At 39.5% G+C, this 22,341-nt stretch overlaps 1 protein-coding gene across 1 annotated transcript in view; it reads left to right on the top strand.

Moving 5' to 3' along the window:
- Window positions 1–18,757, top strand: part of LOC149081111 (angiotensin-converting enzyme-like) — a 35,391-nt gene extending 16,634 nt beyond the window's left edge. Inside the window, exons 3-14 of the mRNA XM_089237899.1 lie at window positions 4,552–4,710; window positions 6,113–6,245; window positions 7,156–7,299; window positions 8,082–8,273; window positions 8,401–8,498; window positions 11,028–11,197; window positions 12,926–13,050; window positions 13,167–13,265; window positions 16,080–16,224; window positions 16,375–16,473; window positions 17,299–17,421; window positions 18,326–18,757. Coding sequence (XP_089094025.1) covers window positions 4,552–4,710; window positions 6,113–6,245; window positions 7,156–7,299; window positions 8,082–8,273; window positions 8,401–8,498; window positions 11,028–11,197; window positions 12,926–13,050; window positions 13,167–13,265; window positions 16,080–16,224; window positions 16,375–16,473; window positions 17,299–17,421; window positions 18,326–18,515 — 1,677 coding nt within the window. The 3' untranslated portion in view covers window positions 18,516–18,757. The remainder of the gene's footprint in view (window positions 1–4,551; window positions 4,711–6,112; window positions 6,246–7,155; window positions 7,300–8,081; window positions 8,274–8,400; window positions 8,499–11,027; window positions 11,198–12,925; window positions 13,051–13,166; window positions 13,266–16,079; window positions 16,225–16,374; window positions 16,474–17,298; window positions 17,422–18,325) is intronic.
- The last annotated feature ends 3,584 nt before the right edge of the window (window positions 18,758–22,341 follow it).

The raw sequence follows: 22,341 nt of genomic DNA, 5'->3' as shown, positions 1-22,341 counted from the left end.
CTATATTGCTGGGGCAAGTTTGGCACGCTGGACCGGAGGGAGGGGTTAATTCACTCTTTCTTTTCCTTTGACCACTCGTTCTACATTTCGTACGGGAATATGGTGTGTGTCAAAATTCATACTCAACGCTGCTGACCAAGTACCAGTGAGTAGTAATTTATTTTCTCTTGTTCTGTATTTTGTTATTAATAGTATTTATTTATCGTTAAGGACCATTTCATCCAGAGTCGTGACTAAGATTTTTGTGAGGAGGGAAAAACACGATTTTGCTATCGAATTCCGATGATTTTATAACGGTATTTTTGTTCTTTCCTGATATTTGTCACCCCCCCTAAAATTTTGCACATGAGGGCAGTTGCCCTCCTTTGCCCCTCTCTAGCTCCGGTCCAGATTTCATCAAACATTTTTTTCACTATTTTCTTGCCTTTTTGACAGCATCTTGCATCTCATGAATTTTAATGTGAATACTTAAACGAAAAATCAGTGATACTTGTGCATCAGTTGCCGTTATTAAAAAACCGTTGGTATTCGTGGAATACTACTTATATATATGGCAGGGGAATATGGTAGCCCAGGTCGATAAGATACTCGCGAACTGTGTCACAAGATGCTCAGACATGTCGTGTGTTCAACACCTTTTGTCCTTACCAGTGACTTTTCCGATGCAAGGATCACTTGCAAAAGCAGCGCCACGACGATCAAACAGCACATTGCATTGAAGAAAGTCTTCACACCAAACGTTTAGCGTAAGAACCTCTCGGTGAGAAACATGAAAAAGCCGTTCGGAATCAGCTGTAAACTACAAAAGTAACGGTCTAATTAGTCCTATTGTGCAGAAAATAAATGTGGTGGAGAAAAAAAAAAGATGAAATATATGAACATGTTTTTCGTTATCCGGAAGCTATGTGTATAATTAGGATGACCAAATGAGAGGGAGAGAGAAAAAAAAATGGATATTTTCATTGACGCACAGCTCATGTTAAAATAACGAATTTACGATTTAAAAAAAAATTTCGAATTCAGTTTTTTCCAGTTTTTAGCAAGCTTGACAAAATCAACATTTTCATTAAAATGATGAAAAATAGCCGAATATTATGAAAAAATAATTCTGTCCCGTAAAATGTGGGTCATATGGTCACACTATGTGTAACGCACAAATATATATATACACACATATTTTTTACACGTTTATCTACTACAAATGAGGATTCTTGTTCTGCAAAGCGAATGCGGACTTTTGTGATACCCTGTATATTGAAACAAATTTCAAAATTTGTTGAGGGCTCTGCGTAATAGCCTTTCTGCGTAATCGTCAGGGGTTCAGCTTTCACGTTGGAAAACCCTGCTCTAGAGTCTTCCAATCACATTTGTCTCATTGCCCCACGCCCCTTCTAAAAAGAGGAAAAATGAATATTCCTTCCCATAGCCTTCCCCCATCTTTATTCTAATTTATAGGATCGATCACCGGCTTTTAGCCCCGTAGGTTTGGTCAAGACATGCAGCGCTAGAATTGAAAAATAAGTCACGTGAAAATACAAGAACTTACTGGTCCGAAAACATCATAAGTGGTCCGCTAAAAAAAAATCTCTGAATAATAATTCATTTACTCCTAAATCTATTACAAGTATTGCCCCTGAATATATTACATATAATATATTACTTGTATTATTTAGAAGAAAGTGCGTGCGATATACCACCAAAGGGTGCAGAAAGCCATGAAAAAAATAATAAATCAGAACTGCAGTCAATCGTTCGGCGTATCGGTGATTCTCCCATAGGAGATTTTTCCGCGATCGATTCGATGTATCAAGTTTCCGCTACAGGTCCCGCAGACCAACACAATTTTTTTCTGGGTGGTCCGATTGTTTAATCAGTAGTGTCGGACCAGCGGACTACCAATGATTTCGAACGCTGAAATGTTAGGGAAATTTTCGGGTCAGAAAATCATGAAAATTTTTGTTTTTGTTGGGGGGAATTTCTGAGGTTTGGGCAGGAAAATTTTTGGAGTTTTTATTTGGAAAATTTTTGAGGTTTGGTCAATTAATGTCGGGAAAATTTTCGAGTTTTTGTCACAGAAATATTCGAGTTATGCTCAGGAAATGTCGGGGGAAGTTTTTGAATTTTGGTCGGAAAAAGTCAAGGAAATTTTCAAGTTTTGTTCGAGAAAAGTCTGGATCATGTAAATTTCGCTGGGAACACGTGCTTATTTTGTTCGTTCTATGAAACCAGCTGTCGTATTATATTAACAGTACTTACATTGTAAATACAAAAATTTCAAAACTCGGTGAGTTTCGGTTTTAGATGCGGAAAAACCTATTGTGATGTGCACAAAAGTAAAAAACAAATAAAGCATTCGCACTCAAAAATAACACGATTTTAGGCAAGACAATGACTGAACAAGAGATTCTCAAATTGCAAAACGTCCAGGTGCTTAAATAGCGTGCAGCACGCGTTTCGATTTTCCGGATGTTATGTTATATCCCCTAAAACCATCGAACTATGTACACAGATGGGTAATCTTTTCTCATTGTATTATTATAACTTATATTGCAATCATCATCAGTCGTAAATATTTTCCGTTTGCTGTATGGCATAGGTGGGCAACTCACGAAGCATGACCTGCCAAAATGGACATTATACGGTATAATGGACGATTGTTTGGGTTCGTCGCGTCCGTCTTTTGTATCACTTTCCTCAAAAAACATTATTACATTGAGAAAAATGCCTCGAGCACGCCATGCGTTGTATTTGTTTTTAAACAATTTTTTTTTCTTCTGATAATTCTCTTATATTGCGCCATTACTTCTTCCGTCACGGAATCCAAGACCTTCGCGAGACCTACATCTTTGTATGTGCCGTGGATACACGAATGGTATTGCGCCATAAAGTTACGAAGTTTTCCGGAGGACATACTATTTTGTTTCTGGTTCCTCCTCGCATATGTAAATGTCACCATTATCATCATCAAAAACCAAATCAGTAATGTTGGTGATATTTTCTCTGCGTCTGTCATCCATTAAAACTAGTCATAACAAGACAAAGCCTTTCACAATTTTTTCTTTCTTAAAGAATATCTGGCCGATAATCATCACTCCAATCAATCAATATATACATACATACATATTTTCGATTTGAATTTATGATGCACAGCTCATTTACTTCATTTTCTCGTGAACCGATTTGTTTTGGTTGATGGAAACGTCAATCAATACAATCACTAGACGACGATTTCCTTGGCCCATTTTTACTGATCAATGCGAAATATAAAATCATCATTAGCCCTTCAAGACCTTGAAAGCGAATAAGGTCGCCTTTGCCTTTGTTTATTTGTAAGACTCGCGATGCCCAATGCGATTTTACTTTCAGAAGTTGATGACTATTTAATTTCCGACACTGAACTGAGCCGAATAAAGTGCCTTAAGGCTTTAACCGCTTCAGTCCACTTTGAGAAATTTCAACTAATTCACATTGCCATTATATAATTTTAGATTTAATAAATATTATACCGTCTTTATTGTGTGTGGTTTTTATTATTACCAGGGCTGTCAGAGGTCTGCAAATTATTTTTTACATTTATTTATTTTTTTGCCACCATGAAAATTATTCCTCTTATTCATTTATTATTTTTTCCCGGGTTTCAAATTGAAGGATTTGACCGAATATAACAGTTACGTTTTTTTGTGAAATCGGGTGGTTTTTGGACTGGGTAACGTTCTACGCAACTCCCGTTAAACGTCCCTTAATTAAGTTCCTGCAGAAACCAACAAATTTCGCTGTTATGACACCACTTTACATAGCTGCAATCGTGGGTTCTATAATTGAAACAACGGTCTATGTCACCATTGCGCTCTCATTGTTTCCTTCAGTTACATTCCTACATAGGCCATGGGAGTTTGACGAAATAACGGTCTATGTTACTTCTACGCAAAAAAGTGTTTCTCTATATTCAGCGATGACATTTATTGCGTCTCCTCTGAAGTTTAGAAAACAACCACATTGTCCGTTATTCGGCCGAACCATTCACTTATTTCTCCCACTCATTTATATTTACCAGTCTGCGAAATCTGTTCTACGTTTCTCCCATTTACTTATTTGTTGCCGGTCCTTAAATTATTTCTTCTTATTCTACTTTTCATTTATTTTTTTCCAGCCCGTAAATGTTTTTCTCCCACTCATTCATTTTTTTGCCATTGCACATTATTTTCCATATTCATTTATTTTGTGCCGATTCGCAAATTGAAGGAATGCTCATTCAAGAAAAAGAAATCCAAAATAAATTATGGAAACGCTTTCTGTCAGACCGTAGTCCATGGGTCTTCAACGTATGGCTCCGCGGGCCTTAGACCCTCCTGCCGTTGCCCGTAGAAACAATTTGGAAAAATCTCTAGGCCTCAATTTTGAACGTTCAAAAATGATGATAATAATAATTCTTTGTCAGTGACTTTGAGCTTCGAATTGACCGAGTTCGACTGTATATGTTTCGTTCATGCTTGTGGGAAATAAAAAATTATGATTTATTTATTTTTTGTTTCAATGTATTTCTCCGAGCAGCTGTACCAGACATTGGAGTATCAGAAATTCTGCAAAGAAGCCTGGACCAATGCTACGTCTTTTGCGTGGAAATCATTTAACGACACGGTGCTGCGCAGATGGTTCAAGGGGTTGTCCATCCTGGGCGTCGCCGTTCTCCCCGAGGATCAGCTCAAACAGGTTTGATATTTATGTTCATTAGACATCGCCATTAATACACGTGGCCGTGTGCTTTAAAATTGGAAAAAATATATCATATCATCATCATCATCATCTCTTCTCGTAAGGTCGGGATTACACTATAAAAGTTTTAGCTTCGTACGTACTGGATACCAAGTGGGGGGTTGGAGATGAAATTCAGAAAAAAAACAATCTCATGCCTCTGGAGGTGCATCTAGAACCACTAACCTCTCTAAGTAACCAATGACAACCTCTCCAGTTAACTAACTATCTGAGTTTAGAGGCTGCCCATGCGCGGGCCCATTCAGCATACATATACGCTGTAAAGGAAGAAAATGCCATTCCACTGTTGCTTAGTGGTAGAACCCTCGCCCGGACTACGAGAGGTTGATGGTTTGATTTCCCGTAGAAGCATGTGAGTTTTCTTTTCAAACTTCAGCTTTATCTCCGCTTTGTAACCGGTCTTTGGCATCCAAGGGGGGGGGGGAATCGACAAAGCGAGGGAAGGTGCCAAATTCATTGGCAATTTACGAGGATATAACGCTGCAACAAGTGTTTGCTAACCTTTTTTCACCCACAGCCCCCTCCAGACCATATTTTCTTCCCCCGGTCTTTATATCCAGGGCCCCTCTTCCCTCTTTTTCCTCATCCAGGAGTGAGAACATTTCCAATTGTTTTTGAGCAGATTTATAATGAGCAAAATTTTTTAAATAATCTCTGGATCCCTGGGTGATTCAGTGAACTTCCCACCTGGAGAGGGGAAGTGCTATTCCGAGCCCTTTCCCAAAATCACGGGCCCCACGCAAATTTGTGTTCTGGAGATGCGTACTTAGCTGGAAGTAGAAACTTACTCTCGAAAATCAGACGAAAAAGCAACATGTTGGACCCCTATGGACATAAGGTCTCCCAGGGCCATGCCTAGGTGGTCGCACGTGTTACGATGGCCCAGTAATGCAGTTTTGCTAGATTTTGAAATTAATCACACTTTTTTCCACCATATTTCACCTAAAAGATTTATTTTTCACGGTACTCTGTGGCTTCCCTCGACCACCTATCATGGTTTTCCTCCCACTTGATTATCTCTTGGTACTCTTGGTAACCCCTCATCCCCCCTTAGAATATCCCAGGACCACGAGGGGGCCATAATAACTCCAGGTTAAAAATAAACAATGATACAGTTGACCACCTTTTTTTATAGATGTCATGACTATTGCATGGTGTACTTTTCTTTCATAAAAGTGTCTACCCATATGCCAAAACTTTCATTAAAATGTGTCCATTCGTTTTTCAGAAATTTGACACCCCGTATTATATTTTAAGTCGCTGAATCTTTTCGTTTTACTCGTAATATAGTTTGTGTTATTCGTTCCAAAAGTAGAATTTTTCTCATGGATTTATTTAGCTGAACGAATTGAAAGCTGAAATGAAGAGCATCTACAGCACCGCGAAGATATGCAAGTACAAGAAAGGTTCGTCGGCGGCGGGTGATGGCGACACCAGTGAAGATTCCGACTGTAATCTCGCGCTGGATCCGGGTAAATTGCCACATCTTTAATTTGTTTTCTTGAAATTTATCACCAGATCAGTTTCCCTTTTAAAGCACAGGGTGCGCCATAAATTCGTAACCAGTTTAAAAATTAAAAAAAATTAATAAATAGAGGAATCGGTATATTTGAATGCGGTTTTTACGACAAAGTTACTCTCACGAAAGGGATTTTTTTTTAAACTTATTTGTGTGTGTGGTTTTTTAATACAGAAAAAAATAGTTCGAAATATTGCCGATAGATGGCGTTGCACAAAATCAAATCGTAGTTATGCAAATATGTGTCAGAGCCCTATTAAATTAACAGCTCATTCATCCTGTTATTGGCGCTTGCATAAGGTTTTCATTCTGATGGGATTTTATAGGTGGATAAAGCACTATTGATGAAGTTGTGTTACCTCAGTCACGAATCGTCGGCTGAAGCTTTACGAGGGTTTCCTACACAGAAGAGACTGAAGAAACAGCCCAGAACTTTGTGATTTGCTTTCGTGCAACGTCCGCTATCGACAAAAATTTGAACTAATTTTTTCCTGTGTACCGAAAAAAATCCCCCCTTAATGAAAATAACTTTTTCACGAACCGCATTCAAATATACCAATTCCTTCAGTTTGTATGAATTTTTAAATTACAGTATTTAAAGGTAAGTATGGGACCATGGCCCCCCCACAAGGGGTGGGCTGACAAGGCTCCAACCCTGGGGTCCGGAACAATTTTCACAATTTTTTTTGCTTTTCACGTTATGTATTCATCATAAAGGGGCCCGTGAAAGATCCCAGCCTAGGGTCCTGCTCCAAGATGTGGGGGCCATGTATGGGACACCCTGTACTTATAAAGTACGCTCCGAAGCCTCGTTATCTGCGTATTACTCTAATATATAGTTGATCTTTTCTTTTATTTTTCAGATTTGACAAGGATAATGGCGAAGTCTCGAGACTACGACGAGTTGCTTCACGCTTGGAAATCGTGGCGAGATTCTGCGGGGGCTCCGATCAGAGAGAAATACTGGAATTTCGTCGAGATCAGTAACGAAGCGGCAAGACTCAACGGTGAGAGAGTCAGAGAATCGTTTTTCTTCCATTCTCTTTAATGGGAGTTTAGCGGATTGTTCGTTATTCTTTGAATCAATGGTTCTCAAACTGCTCGTCGTGGCTCCCTGGGGTACCTTGAAACATTGTAAAGGCACAGAAGCCGGCGAGAAAATATTTGATGTGTAGGAATTCGATTTTACCCGATTTAATTGCATGACTATTACTATCATAAAACCATAGTTGTTATACGGTATCCAGAAAATCCGCCTCCGACAGGCATTTCGTTCCCGGGACATTGAATACCGGCCATGGACCAGGATCACAAGTTTCCTTATGAAAACTATGTCACCTCAGCAATTTAATCCTTTAATGGCCCATGGCGTAGCTTCATTATACGTCTCAGGCATATTTCTCCTCGTGACGTTTCGCCCCTGACATTTTCCCCGATATTTCGTCCCGAACGAGGCCAAGTGAGGGGGTGAGTGGCCACATGAGTGAGTGAGTGATCGTATGAGTGCCCAGCGAGGAGGTGAGCCTTTCATACATACACTCTCACTGACACTAACTCGACCACTCACCGGGGGGGGGGCGGTGTCCCCACTCATCCGGGCCTCACCCAGGATGTGAGAGCCGTAGACGATTCTATTAATATTAATAATATTAATCTTACCGGTCTGACCGGCTGTTCAGATCGGTCGATATCCCTCCAGGAATGTCAAAATGAAAAATATATTGTATATTATAACATTTATTATGTGAGAATCTGTCGTGAGAATGATTTCGTATTCCAACCAACATAGGATTCCGAGACACCGGTGAACTTTGGAGAGAATCTTACGAGTCGGACACCTTCGAGCAGGACCTGCAAGTACTTTGGGAACAGCTGAGGCCTCTGTACGAGAACCTTCACGCTTACGTCCGACGCAGGCTCATCTCGCATTACGGACAGGACAAGATCAGGGATGACGGACCGATTCCCGCACATCTTTTCGGTAAGTATTGAATGGACTCCGAGGCTTACATGTGTTCCCAACATTGGCTCGGATAAATAGTTTTGAACAGTTTTCTGATCTGAGAACGTGAAAATTTCTTTAAAAAATTATGTGATTGTTTCTGCAGGAAACATGTGGGCTCAGTCCTGGGGGTCTCTAATGGACATTGTGCAACCATTTCCAGGAAAACCGTCGCTCGACATCACACCTACCATGGAAGCGAAGGTTAGCGATACGCATTACGCATATTTAATTTATTAGATGTTTTTTCCTTTTCTTTCTTCAATCAAGAAATGTAAGAAATTGTTATTCGATAAAACATTTGTATGCGACCCCCTTAACCCTTTAACTGCGCGGAGATATGCCTCCCTCTCTGTGCACAAGCGAACGTCTTTTAAATCATCTGACGATACTGGGTGCATTGGCAAAAAGTTGTGTGATGAAATAATTTAAACGCTCCATATGTCAGGAAGTATTCAGAATTTATCAGTGTTTTTGATGTCTGCGGGTAGGTCTCGCAAACACGAATCCACTCTGGCTTTAATATATCTTCCGGTCTTGGCACCAGACTCGCGGCCCGTATTCGCCACGAGAATTTTTTTACGCTATATCTCGGGAGGTTCGCAACGCAGATAGACGACATTGGTATTCGACTGATGATGTCACTCTCCGCTATTCATACGAAGGTTTTTAACAGCTGGCTGATGCGAAGATATATTTAGGAAAGAGAGAAAAAATTCAACTTGCCCTTGCGGGAAATCACGCGACAGTTGTTGAATTTACTCTCTTTCCTAAGTATATCTTAAGGGCCGTTCAAGTATTACGTCATCATCGATGGGGGGGGGGGGGAAGAGGGGGTTTCCGATAGGCTGACGTTTGATGACAAGGGGGAGGGGGGGTTTGGATAATGCTTACGTCATCAACCACCCTTTATGAAAATATGAGTTAGGATTCAGAGGGGCAGAGCTGATGACGAAATTTTGCTGACAAGGGGGGAGGGGGGTCAAAAATGGCTAAAAATTTGCTTACGTAATACTTGAAAGGCCCCCTAGCATCAGTCACAGCTGTTAAAAACCTTCGACATTGGTATTGTCTGTTAGCTATTTCAAAGACAAATACGATGATACCCATTTCTTAATTAGTACTTACCACGCGATGCAGGCACCAAGAACGTATTCGCGTTGTGGCCGTGTTTCACAGCTTATCCCAATTTTTTTTCCCCCTCAGCTGAAGTTTGCGTTTATTTATTTTTCTTCTGTGGAATTCAGACGCAGCCGTGGGCGGGGGAGGGCACCTCTCCCCCCAGCGTCAAAGGTGGAGTCGACTGATCTAATGTATAAATGTATATATGAATTAACATCATCATCATCGTGCCCGCCCCCAAGCAATAATGACCGTGTCCCCCAGACTTACAAGTATATCTCCGCCTATGGAAGCAGCATAGATCCAACAGAATCTAAAAAGGGGCAATGCAGTACAAGCAAACATATTGGAGAAAAAGGGGGAAGGGAAATAGAATGTCATTTTAAGAATTTCGTGACGAGAAATAGAAGGATTCAAGATAGCAATATGGTATATCACTTCTAAGCTAGTGTGACACTTATGTCCAGCCTAGACCAATGGTCAAATATTTGTTTCCAATGTTTGCCTCCCCCTGCTGCAACGAAGCACCAGCGACATAGGCGGACTACACAGTGGCCCAGCCTGGTTCAATGTTCCTCGACGAATGTTTGCTTCCAGAACACTCTCCGTGTTGTGATTGTCGGCGTTCTTCGACAATGTGTGGCAAGACGAATTGGAAGATCGTGAAGGAAGGAGGCACCTTCAACTTCGGTTGGAAACTGGAAGGTTCTGGTCGTTTCTTCGACCAGCCTTCCAATATCTGCCAGCCTCCAGCATCTGACAATCATTACCAATGGTGGAGCGGTCTCATTATTCGCCAATGACCAACCATGGAAATTATTGGGCTAGGCCGGACACGAGTGTGGCCAGGGCTTAATCCAAATCATCAGATTGAGCGGACCACCAAGATCATCCGCTAAAATCGAAGGGAGCAGCAGTTAAATCTCGTAACTTTTTAAAAAATAGCTTTTTTGATTGAGCGGGGGAATACTTTTTTTTTTTTTAATTGAGATTAAGAATTAGCTGTTGTAAACTTTGTTCTCCAACCGCTGCACTGGTAAGCGGACCGGTGCCGATTCATGCAGCCACTACATAATCTTAGATTTAATTGAATACGTATTTATATCTACATTTGTTTTTATTTTTGTCTTAGCCGTCAGCGGGTCTGCGCATTGTTTCTCCTACTTTTTGCCACCCACAAATTATTTCTTCCCTGTGTGTGCACGTATTTATTTTTTGCCCGACCGCAAATTACTTCTCATATTCGGTTGTTTTTTGCCTGTCCGCAAATTATTTCTCCGATTTCCTCCGGACGCGAAAATTTTCAACTATGTACTTTCACCGGTCCGCAACTGCATAAAGTTTGAAGAAAACTGGGTATTGGGCAGTTACAGCGAAAGTAGTGGACAACCTACATCCTACATATTGATTTCATCAGTTTCTTTCATCTGTATCTGGCCCTCAAAGAAGTTTTATTGCTGTTGTACTGTCCGCAAAAGTAACCTTGGTGAAGTATAGCCCACACAGTGGGAAGAAAAAAATTCGGCGCACCCGTGATCTACGTAGTATGTTTCTTTAACACCGTGTTAGTTCTGATTTCTTTATGCATAATGGATTCATTTTCTATGGTAGAACATGACAGCTCTGGAGATGTTTAAAATATCGGAAGAGTTCTTCACTTCTCTGGGACTGAAGGCCATGCCGGCGAAATTCTGGAACTACTCGATGATTGAGAAACCCGCCGACAGGGAGGTCATTTGCCATGCGTCCGCTTGGGATTTCTGTAACGGTGAAGATTTCAGGTAATAAATTACAAGCACACTTGTTCATTATTTAAATTTCTGGGTGGAAAAGCGGACAGAATGTATTTGTAGCTGTTGAAGTTGTTCTATTTTTCCAAGGCCGTTTTAAAAACATCCTCCAGGCAAAATCATGTTCTGGGACTAGGCACCTGGAAGTATAGGATTACCAATTCACAGTTGTGCGTTCGTGAATGCAAGCACAAGCGGAGAACACTCATTTGAAAAAGTCTCTCCGCAGAGACAGGGCTGGTTCTGGACATTTTTCAAGTGTAAGCGAAAGATATTTATTGATAGGAATCGCCCCTGTCCTTCAGTTGGCACCCTAAAAAATCGCCCCCTTCAGTTGACGACATAAAAAATGTCAGTTGGGGTTTTCTGCGGTCTCGTAGTTCGCAGGATTCAAGATACAGCCCTGCGCAGAGAGCAGGCAGACCTTCAACACGATACTTAAATAACATGAGATTTCGAGCACTTGCAATTTTTACTTCAGAACATACAAGAAGGATGGCAGCACCAGTATAACAAGAGACAAAAGCATAACTCGAAAAACATAAATACGTTAAGGCCACGCATATACACGCACGCAGGGCCGTCATTTCAACTTTTTCCGAGGGGAGGGGGCAAAGCACATGTACTCAATGTATGAATGTATGTATATATATTTGTATATATATATATATACCATTTTAGTGTATTTTCAAAATCCAGAGGGGACCGCTGCCCCCCTCCCCGAATGACGGGCCTGCACGCACGCTCCTGTATGTACGATTAAGTAATACAGTGGAACCTCTCGATAACGGACACCCATGAGACCGAAAATTTTGTCCTCTAAATCGTCCGTTTTGATGGATAATAAAATACATTGAGGCCCGTCGACATAATTCTAAAAAGGGTCCGTTAACGGGAGGTATACCGTTGGATGGGGTATGGTCTCCTCATAACGGACACTCCCCGTCCGTTATGAGGAAGTTTCACCGTAGTGGTATTTGCGCGTTCGAGGGCCAGGGCTGCAACTAGAAACGAACATTTAATCTGCCACCCGAGGCCAGTATCCATTTTGGAGTCCTCCCTCCACGTAATTTTGAACCGGAAAAGAGTACACTCAGCTTTCTCTCTCTCTCTCTCTTCCTAATCCAGCGCCCAAGACACCAGATCCTACCACCCTCCCTTAATTGCGGCCCTGGAGGGCATTTGCCATTTTCACTTCAAGTATGTAAGAAGTACGGCAGCACTATAGAACACAAAACACACATACTCTGCCAACATAAATACGTTAGGACCTCATATGCATTCAGAACACAACGTTCCGGTGCTGTACCAGTTCGTTCGAAATTCCTCGGAGGAATGTTTATGAGGTGCACGTTCGGTTAAAAAGAAAAGTAGAATTTCAATACGAAACTTCCTACATCTGCCGCTTTTACGTTTCATATGGAAGACAGATGGCAGCACTTTCTCGACACGGACCACGCATAACTCTGACACCATAAACCTATATAGCACGTGTCAATTCGTTAAAATTCCACAAGGAAATAGTCACGAGATGTATGTCCGGTTTAGCAGTTGCGTACCAACTTACGTATGCACTTTCGGAAATCTTAGTGTCGCGATGCTCCAGGGGGCCGATTAACACGGCAATGCCTATTGATCGATTTCAATATATTTTCCTGATCAGTTTTCTTCCGGGATTAGGACAGATTCCTCTGATTGATGTTTTTGTTTCTCCCACAGAATAAAGCAATGCACGGACGTGACGATGGAAGATCTCATCACAGTGCACCACGAAATGGGTCACATCCAATACTTCTTGCAATACGCCAAGCAACCCAACGTGTTTAGAGAGGGGGCCAACCCTGGTGAGCCATACAATTAATTCATTGCCATATCTTGATTATTAATAATCTCATTTTGATAAACTCATTCAGTTTCGTACAAAAAAAAAGGTTAATTTGAATTTCGTCACGATATACAGGTTTCCACGAGGCCATCGGAGACGTTCTCGCCCTTTCCGTTTCAACTCCGATGCATCTGAAGTCGATCGGGCTGCTCGAAGATGTAGCCGATGATCCAGGTCAGTATACAAATCTTATTTATATATGTCAAAAATTAATTGATTATCGGTTATCTTAGGTTATTCAAGGTTCAAGCGCATCCACATTCCTAGTGCGTGATCGATTATCATGTGTATTACACGAATATATATACAGAAACCAGTTTCAATATACAGTCAACTCTTTATTTTACGAACTGGTCTTCTGTCCCGAACAGCATGTCATAGAGCTAATGTTGAAAAATCCCCTCTATTTTACGAACTCTCATTTCTATTAACTCTATACGTTACGAACTCGGTTTTCTTTGGCGATATTTTTCAGTTATTATAATTCTTCCAGCCACCTCCCAGCTCGTTGTAACCAAAAGTAAATTTCGTTTCGAACGTTCTACGTGTCCAAAGAGAAAACTGGTCGAGATTTGACTAATTTGTTATCGAACTTGCAGGCCTACATTCGATTGTTTGCGGAATGGAGATGCACTGACAACGTAATCCACTCTTTATACATTATGACTGGATAGAATTGTGGTTTGAGAAATTTCATTACACATTAGCTTATTGATATGGCAATTCTTAAGTCGGGAGTCGATCGAAATCTTAAGGGGGGTTGGTGCACGCAAATTTTCCAAAAACACATTTTCCAATTTTTAAATACTATGAAATTTTCTGCGTCTAACTGTATTTAAGTTTTCGTTCTACCTGTATTAAAAATATTTTTAATGTATTTTTACATTAAATGCTGGCAGGCATTACACATGCTAATGTTTTTCACTAAAATACGTTTTTCTCAAAACTATGTTTATTGTTAGATAAGGAACACTTTTTCGAACACCGCTCATTCAAATGTCATGAAACTTTATGTGCCTCTCAACACTATTCTGTTACATACTTTAACACGAGCTTTTAGGATTTTAATTGTTGGTTATTTTTCTTATCGAAATTCAACTCCAACAACATGCAACTTTTTCAAAAATCATAAAAATTTATCCATATTTTGTGCCATAAAAAAATTTTAAATAATTTTAATAAAAAATCCTCGTGTTAAAGTGCGTAACGCTACAGTGGTGAGAGACATACAAAGTTTCAATACATTTGAATGAGCGGTGTTTGAAAAAATTTTCATTATCTAACAATAAACATAGTTGTGAGAAAAACGCATTTTATAGTGAAAAACATTAGCATGTGTAATGCCTGCCAGCACACAGTTAATGTAAAAATACATTAAAAATACTTTTTAATACAGGTAGAACAAAAGCTTCAACACAGTTGGACGCAGAAAATTTCATATTATTTAAAAATTGAAAAATTGGAAAATGTGTTTTTGGAAAATTTGCACCAACCATCTTAATTTGACGAACTGCTCTTCGTTTACTTTCCTCTTTGCTATTTCAACAAAACGGAAAAGATTGTGCTTTGCAAGTAGATGAAAAAAATATTCAAAAGAAATTAATGTGGGTGCGAACTTTTAATGTAGACAGAAATTGTTAAAACATACGGGATTCTAAAAAAAGTGCATTGAGTACTCTAATCAAAGATCAACAAAAGATTGTTTCTGCGACAAGTGGATCCAGTGACGTTCCATCATCCAGAAAAAATTCAACAGAAAAGCAAAATTTCCGGAGCTTGAAACGGCACTTGCTGCTTGGCTGAAGAAAATGGAAGGTAGAAATTCCAATCGACGGAAAACTTTCGAAACAACAAGAGTGTGGAGGATTTCGAAAGATCATATGGATGGCTGCTGAAATGCAAGAAAAGCTATGGCCTGACTTGTCGATTACTATGCAGAGAAGGCGCAGCTGTAGCGCACGCAACTCTCGCCAGTAATAATGGATAGGGAAACTGAAGTCATCGAACGCATTGCGAAATGTTACGATGAAGCAAACAAAAAATAATTGATATTTTAGGAAATCGTCAAATAATCGTGAGTGACGGACTGATTTTGTATATTTCCCGCATTTTTTTCATCATCTCTCCCATTTACGAACTCTCGATTTTACGAACTATGGTAGAACATGCGGGTTCGTAAAAACGAGCGTCAACTGTAAATCAATACTTTCGAAATTATTAGATTTTTTGAGGAAAAGAAAGAGAAATCGTTATTCTGTAATCCCCTGGAGCAAACACCATCTATAGCAGAAGGCCTCCGCACGAAGCTTTGAAGTCCATTTCACCTGCAGCCATTGGATATAGCAGGCCGACGCATGCGATATCTTTACATTTGTTTTGCAGTATATCCAATGACTATAGGTGAAATGGACTTCTTCAGTGACGTCACGAGCTTCGCGTGGAGACTTTCTGCTATAGATGGTGTTGTATGAGCGGAAACAATCTTCTCGTACGGGAGAAGGGGCGAATCACCGTGGGTGTGTATAGTGAACGTGGGTTGGGAGAATGTCCATCTCCGCCTATGCCACTAATGCTATTTTTATACTGAACATTTTGTTTCATCACACGTGGTGATGTCCCAAGCTCGCTTCAAAGCCTCATCATCAAATGCACGGTATCTCATAAATGTTTAGTTTCTTCAACATTAAAAATTCATGAAAAAATTGAAGGAATTGGTATATTTAAATGCGGTTTCCGAAAAAAAGTTATTGAAAATATATCTTACTATTATTTTGATATCTTCGGCGGGCCGCATAGGACCTCAAGGTGGGCCACCGTCTGATCGTCACTACTGTAAATGATGAATAATTGATAAGAATCAGTTCTGGGAATGATTTTACCTAGGCTGCTGACCATCACTTTGTCAAACTTCGATAAATCCTTTACATTACCTTATCAAGTTTTCACAACTCTAAGGTTTAATAAAATTTACTTTATTGTTTATTGCAGAGGGAGATCTCAATTTCCTGATGAGCGCAGCCTTCGACAAAGTCGCTTTCTTTCCTTACGGTTACCTCATTGATCTCTGGAGGTGGGGACTCTTCAACGGTAATATCTCCAAGGAACAGATGAACTCCAAGTGGTGGGAATTCAGGTACTTTTTGAATTAACTTTATTTTTAAAAAAAAATCGCGCTTGCATGAAAATCAAAAGTGCATATATGTATGTATAAAATAATTCCTGATGTCCATTCAATTCATCATGTATTCACCCTAAATTGACTTTATTTTTCTCGTTCGAACAGATTGAAATACCAAGGAATCTGTCCTCCAGTCTCCCGAACTGAAGATGACTTTGACCCTGGAGCAAAATACCACATTCCTGGAAACACACCTTACATCAGGCGAGTCATCAAATAACTTTGACCTTTGAAAACCAAACACACCCCGCTTCCCATCTCATTGAGATATCGAAGTGTTCCCGGAGGATGGGTGTGTCTGGAAATTTTATTAAATATCTTCAGAATAATAAATAAAAATATATTACATATAGATTGCGCATATAAATTAACATATAATCAATGTTCGTCAATGGACGTATCATAATATACGGAGGGAGAAATTAAAAATCTACATCATAGTCTTCTAAAAGTTCTTGATTCCATCCGAAGATGAACATTCTAGCGTCCATGCGCTCTAAACAGCGTCCCTTGACACTGTGGTCATAGCTTTGTTGAGGTACATTCTTGAAGAGTCCGTTGGTTCGTAAAAATATACTGCATATATACATCAAATATACTGCAACGCCTAGCGGGGGGGGGGGGCATGCACTTCATTTCTCAACACACACATCCAGAGTTAAAAATACGCATTCACTAATTTATCACTTCTTATTAGTAAGGCAGATGGCGGCACTATGTAAACAAATATATTTATGCATAGGGGAAAAGTTATTAAAAATATTGGTAATATTGACTGTTTTAGGCTTGCTCCTAATCCTAATTTCGGCAAAATTTCAAGTTGCGTACATTTAATTACTGCGCATTCTTAAGCCTGTATTTTCATTTTTCTCTATAGACAAAATTCAATAAATTTATCATCCTTAGGGGTTTTTTACGCATATTGCATGCCTTTGTATTGTATTGTATTCAAAATATTCCATTGGCTATACTCTTTTATAATATTAATATTCATTTATTAATATTAATTTATAATGATTTCACTTTTAGATACTTTGTGAGTCATATAATTCAGTTCCAGATGCACAAAGCACTATGTGACGCCTCTGGTCATACGGGACCTCTTCATAAATGTGATATTTATCGGTCGCAAGCTGCTGGACAGATTCTGAGGTGAGCAAAACTATTCACAATTGATTTTCTCTCTTTCAACCCATGGATTTTATTAATTCAGTCCAACCCAATGCAGTCTTGTTTATAGCGTACGCAAATTGGACATCAACAATTAGGCCTGCATTTAAAATTCACGCATAATACAAATACAATTACAAGGACACAACAGGCAAAATGCCCACAGCGAGGTGGCTGAGAAAAAGATGTTCATATATATTACTAAAATATATACAAGATATATTACTAAAATACAGCAAATCAAATAAAAATGCAATTACAAACAATATATATATACATAATGAAATATTATACAACGCCCATAAAGAATACTTATGGTTGTCTTACTCTAAGAATGGATAGCTTCTCGATTTACCCCAACATGTTTATCGTGTTTTTTTTTAAACGTGTCAATTATGTTACAATTTACTACCTCCGGGGGTGAGCTATTCCATTTATTAACAACCCTATTAGAGAAAAATTCCCTGCGACACAATAACCTTGCATTGTCCCTCACCAATCGATACTGGTGTCCCCTTGTAAAAGCAGTTGATTGACGGCGAATTAAGAAATCGTGGTCCATCCTATCCATACCGTTGAAAACTTTGAACACTTCGATCATATCTCCCCGACATCTGCGTTCATCCAATTTAAACATATTCAAAATAAAACAGGAAAAAAAAAATACCAAGTTGTTTACTTCTGAATTCGGAAAACAGTTGGCGGTATTTCTTACACGCATAACATATATTCCTCAGAAGCTAACTTCACTTTATGTACACACAACACATACACGGTTCATTCTGTCGTGCATGAATTCATTAGAAGTTCCTCAGAGGAATATTTACGAATTGCATGTGCGCACAATTTAATAGTATAGTGATAGTTTTTTTTCCTCTCATTTCAGTCAAGTAATGGAGTTGGGCAGCTCCGAACACTGGTCAGAGGTGATGAAGATAATGACGGGAGGAGCGACTGACAAGATGGATGCGAAACCAATACTCGAATATTTCGATCCCTTGCTGAAGTATTTGAAGGAACAAAATAAGAACGAGACTCTGGGATGGAAGAGCGACAGTCCCCTTCAGTGTCCCTAACGGATAAAAATAATCTACAGCTAATGGTTATTGGATTGCTTTTTCTTAATGTGAAATTATATTTGCCGAGCAAACTACAGGTGCGAAATTTAATTAAGAGGAAGATTATAATTAACGTGAGAAAATTTGTTTCTTCAGTTAAAAAAAGGGGGAAAAGATGCATCTCAATTGTTGGGAATTGCAAAAAAGAAAATGTAAATTCAAAAATTAGGTGTTACAATTAAAACTTTTGTTATTTGTTATTTCTGGTGTGGCTTTATTTAATATTCTCGAGTAACCTTTAAGCAATAGACACGGCAGCGTTCGAAATAATTGGTGGTCCGCGACCATTGATTAAACAATCGGATCACCGAGATAAAAATTGTGGTGCTCCGCGAGACCAGTGGCAAAAAACTCAGCCCCTCCACTTGCACGATGATACACTCGGTAATTTGCTGCAGAATCTCCTACGGGAGAATCGCCGATCCGCAGTCATTTTATATTGTCTAAGCCACGGTTTTCCAACGTGAAGCTCGCGCGGAACTTTTGATGGTTACGACTCTATTCAGCGGAACCCTTAACAAATTTTGAATATTTTTTCACTATACGGGTTGTCCCAAAAGTCCGCATTCGCTTTGCGGAACAGGAATCCTCACTTGCAGTAGTCAAAAAATATATATATTTGTGAATTTCACATAGTGTGACAATATGCCCCGTATTTTACGGGGCAGAATTTTTTTTCATAATATTCGACTATTTTTCATCGTTTTAATGAAAATGTTTGCTAAAAAAAACTCGCTTTAAAATTTTTAAATTCGTTATTTTAACATGAGCTGTGCATCAATGAAAATGTCCTTTTTTTTCTCATTTGGTCATCCTAGTTATACGCATAGCTTCAGGATAAAGAAAAACAAATGCTCATATAATTTTTTTTTTCTCCAACAGCTTCATTTTGTGCACAGTAGGATTAATTAGACCGTTACTTATACAGTTCACAGCTGATTCCGAACGGCTTTTTCATGTTTCTCACCGAGAGGTTCGAACGCCAAATGTTTGATGTGCAGACTTTCTTCAATAGCAATATGCTGTTTGATCATTATGGCGCTGTTTTCCTTGCATCAGAAAAGGTACCGGCAAAGACAAAAGAGGGTATTGAACATATCTAAGCATCTTGTGGCAGAGTTCGAGAGTATCTTATCGACCTGAGCTACCATATTCCACTGCTATGTAAATAGTATTCCACAAGTGCCCACGATTTTTAATCATGGCAACTGATATACAAGTATCACTGATTTTTCGTTTGGGGAAGGGGGTCATTTAAAAAAAAGTTTCAATGCTTTGTACGATTTTCACCCTTATACGACGTTTTGAAGTGGCTTCTTGAACATCGTGTAAACGAGGTTCCATTTGTTGTAACGAATCTATAGAATAGGAGAAATATAACCTCATGCAAGTTAGAAAGTAAAGCTTTAAAGCTTTTCTTTTGTCTTAGTATTGCTATTTAGGATTTGCTACTCAGAAAAGCGATAAGAATCTGACACCATGAAGCTTAATTGAAAAAAATGAAATAACTTCTATGAGCTCAAAAAATTTTTTGAAGCTACCAGGGTTCCGGGAATCAAAAGGGACTGAACCCCAAAAAAGCTCTCGCTGAACCTCTCACGTAATACCGGTTAAAAAACCCTGGTCTAAGCCATTTAAATGTCGAATGGTAAATATTCATTGCTGTGAAAAATATTTAGAAACCTGCGTCTCTGCCAAAATTCAAAAATTTATGAGCGAAACTGTGTGATTTTGACATGCTGTATTATAAAAGATGTGTACCAAGTGGTCTGATAAAATGTAATTTAAAATGGAATTTGACACTTTTTATAGATAAAACCCACAGATTTAACAGTGGTGGGTTTTATAAGGTTTGACTGGACTGGAGAAACCACGACACACCCAGGCTCTATCGCAAGAAGGAATGTGAGCACTTTGGCCCCCAAGGAGGAGAGCCAAATTTATTGAAACGTCAAAAATTGCATTTAGTGCATCGTAATTAAAATTATGTAAATCGAAGAATTAAATTAAGTTAAAGTCAAGGTTGCAACGGGCATCGATAATAAACAATTATAAAAAATTGTATGAAATCATTTCGCAAAAGGCGCAACGACCAAAGGATTATGACAGAAGGGCGGAGCACCCCATTGCGATCGGACAGTTCAATCCACCCATTCTAATTAATAAGTCTAATAAGTCACTCTTGATCACTGTTGAAGATCTTGACAATTTCTCCGGAACTTCATTAGATTAGGGATTCGTCCTGGTCCTCGTTTGCAAACAGTGCCACCAGTGCGCTGTGAGGGTGAAGACGAGGTGATCTCCTTAACGGAGGAGATGGTGCGGGAGTTACAGGAGCTGGATCTCTTATCTTCTCGGGATGTTGCTCTCAAGGAATTTCACCATTTTCCTTATCTTTTCTTTTGATTCCTCTCGACGTAGTATGCCAAGCATCCATGGTCTGTATAGATGGGCAGCCGGCGAAAGGAAGTGAAAGGGCATTTCTGGACAGCATGTGGCGTAGTGCCGGGCTCAAAACAAGAGCATTTATCGCTGGCAATCGCCTTAAAGCAATGTAAGGTTGCCGGGAAAAGCCCATGACCGGTAACAAATAAGATTAGCTCGCATGACCAGCCTCTGCTCCTATAGTATCTACTTTATTTATGACTTCATGAGTTGATCTTCCTGACACCGCCGACATATCACAATCCAGTTGCCAATTTGCTAGCATGTCCCTCCAGAAGAGTGACTTGGCGTAAGAAGGTGGATATAAGGTCGCAAAAGACTCCGGTATGGGTCGCTTCTTTGGCTGTTGCATCCGCTAGCTCGTTTCCCCACTGGTCGTTATGGGCTTTTACCCAGGAGATGCGTATTGATGGGTGAGATACAAGTATACTCTTGATCCTTCTGGCCATTGCGTTTTCAGAGAGCGGGTTTAGAATAAGGTTTGGCTGAGTTCTGACTTTTTGCACCCCTTGGTGGTATATCACTCTTCCAGAAGATTAGGAAAAATCAGCGCAGATTCTGTTTAGCGGACCACTTATGTCTGCGGACCAGTAGGGGTTCTCGTATTCACGGGACCAGTGACTTTTATTTTTCAAGTCTAACGCTGCAACATCATTATCACTTCCAAAATTTCAGAAAAAATGTTCAAGAGACAGCAAAATCTAAAAACTGCACACACTTCAGCACCCTTGGGATGCTGTCATCAAAGGATAAAAATAAAAGTACTGAATATTAATTATGAATTTCCATAATGACACATCTGTTGCCATTCCTGTCACATCATATGTAGCTACTTACAGCACACCAACTCTAGCCATATCATAATACAGTAATTTACTACAGATTGAGTTTTGTTGGAAATGAAGGTGTTATCAATCGGTGGTCATTTAAGTTTGATAAGGAGAGAATAAGTGAAGCGTTCTACCAAACAATGGTCTATGTCATTCTTTTTTTTAAACTTTAGCGGACAAACAATAAAAGTTACTGCTGAATTAGAAAACATCTTTTTTGCCTGGATTGCAGCTGCGTAAAATGGAACAGCAACTACATCTGTTGGTTTCTAAGCAGGAACTTACTTAAGGAACATGTAACAAAATCTATATGGAATGTTATTCAGTCAAAAAAACAATTTCTCAAAAATGTAACCGACAGATATTCAGCTGAAGACGGCAGCCTTCATGGTGGTAAATGAGCAGCTCACCACTCAAACGAACGGATGAAGAGATGCATTTTCTTCCTTGTAATCATCTCCAAAAATATACCCAGTCTTTCAAGGAATCTTGTATTAAGTTGAGAGGAC

Source organism: Pholcus phalangioides, unplaced genomic scaffold, assembly GCF_987345545.1.
Source record: "Pholcus phalangioides strain wild (caught in Gottingen) unplaced genomic scaffold, Ppha-v1.0 ptg000010l_1, whole genome shotgun sequence".
NCBI lineage: Eukaryota > Metazoa > Arthropoda > Arachnida > Araneae > Pholcidae > Pholcus > Pholcus phalangioides.
The sequence above is the reverse complement of the archived record's forward strand: the minus strand, read 5'-3'. Positions and strand labels throughout refer to the sequence as shown.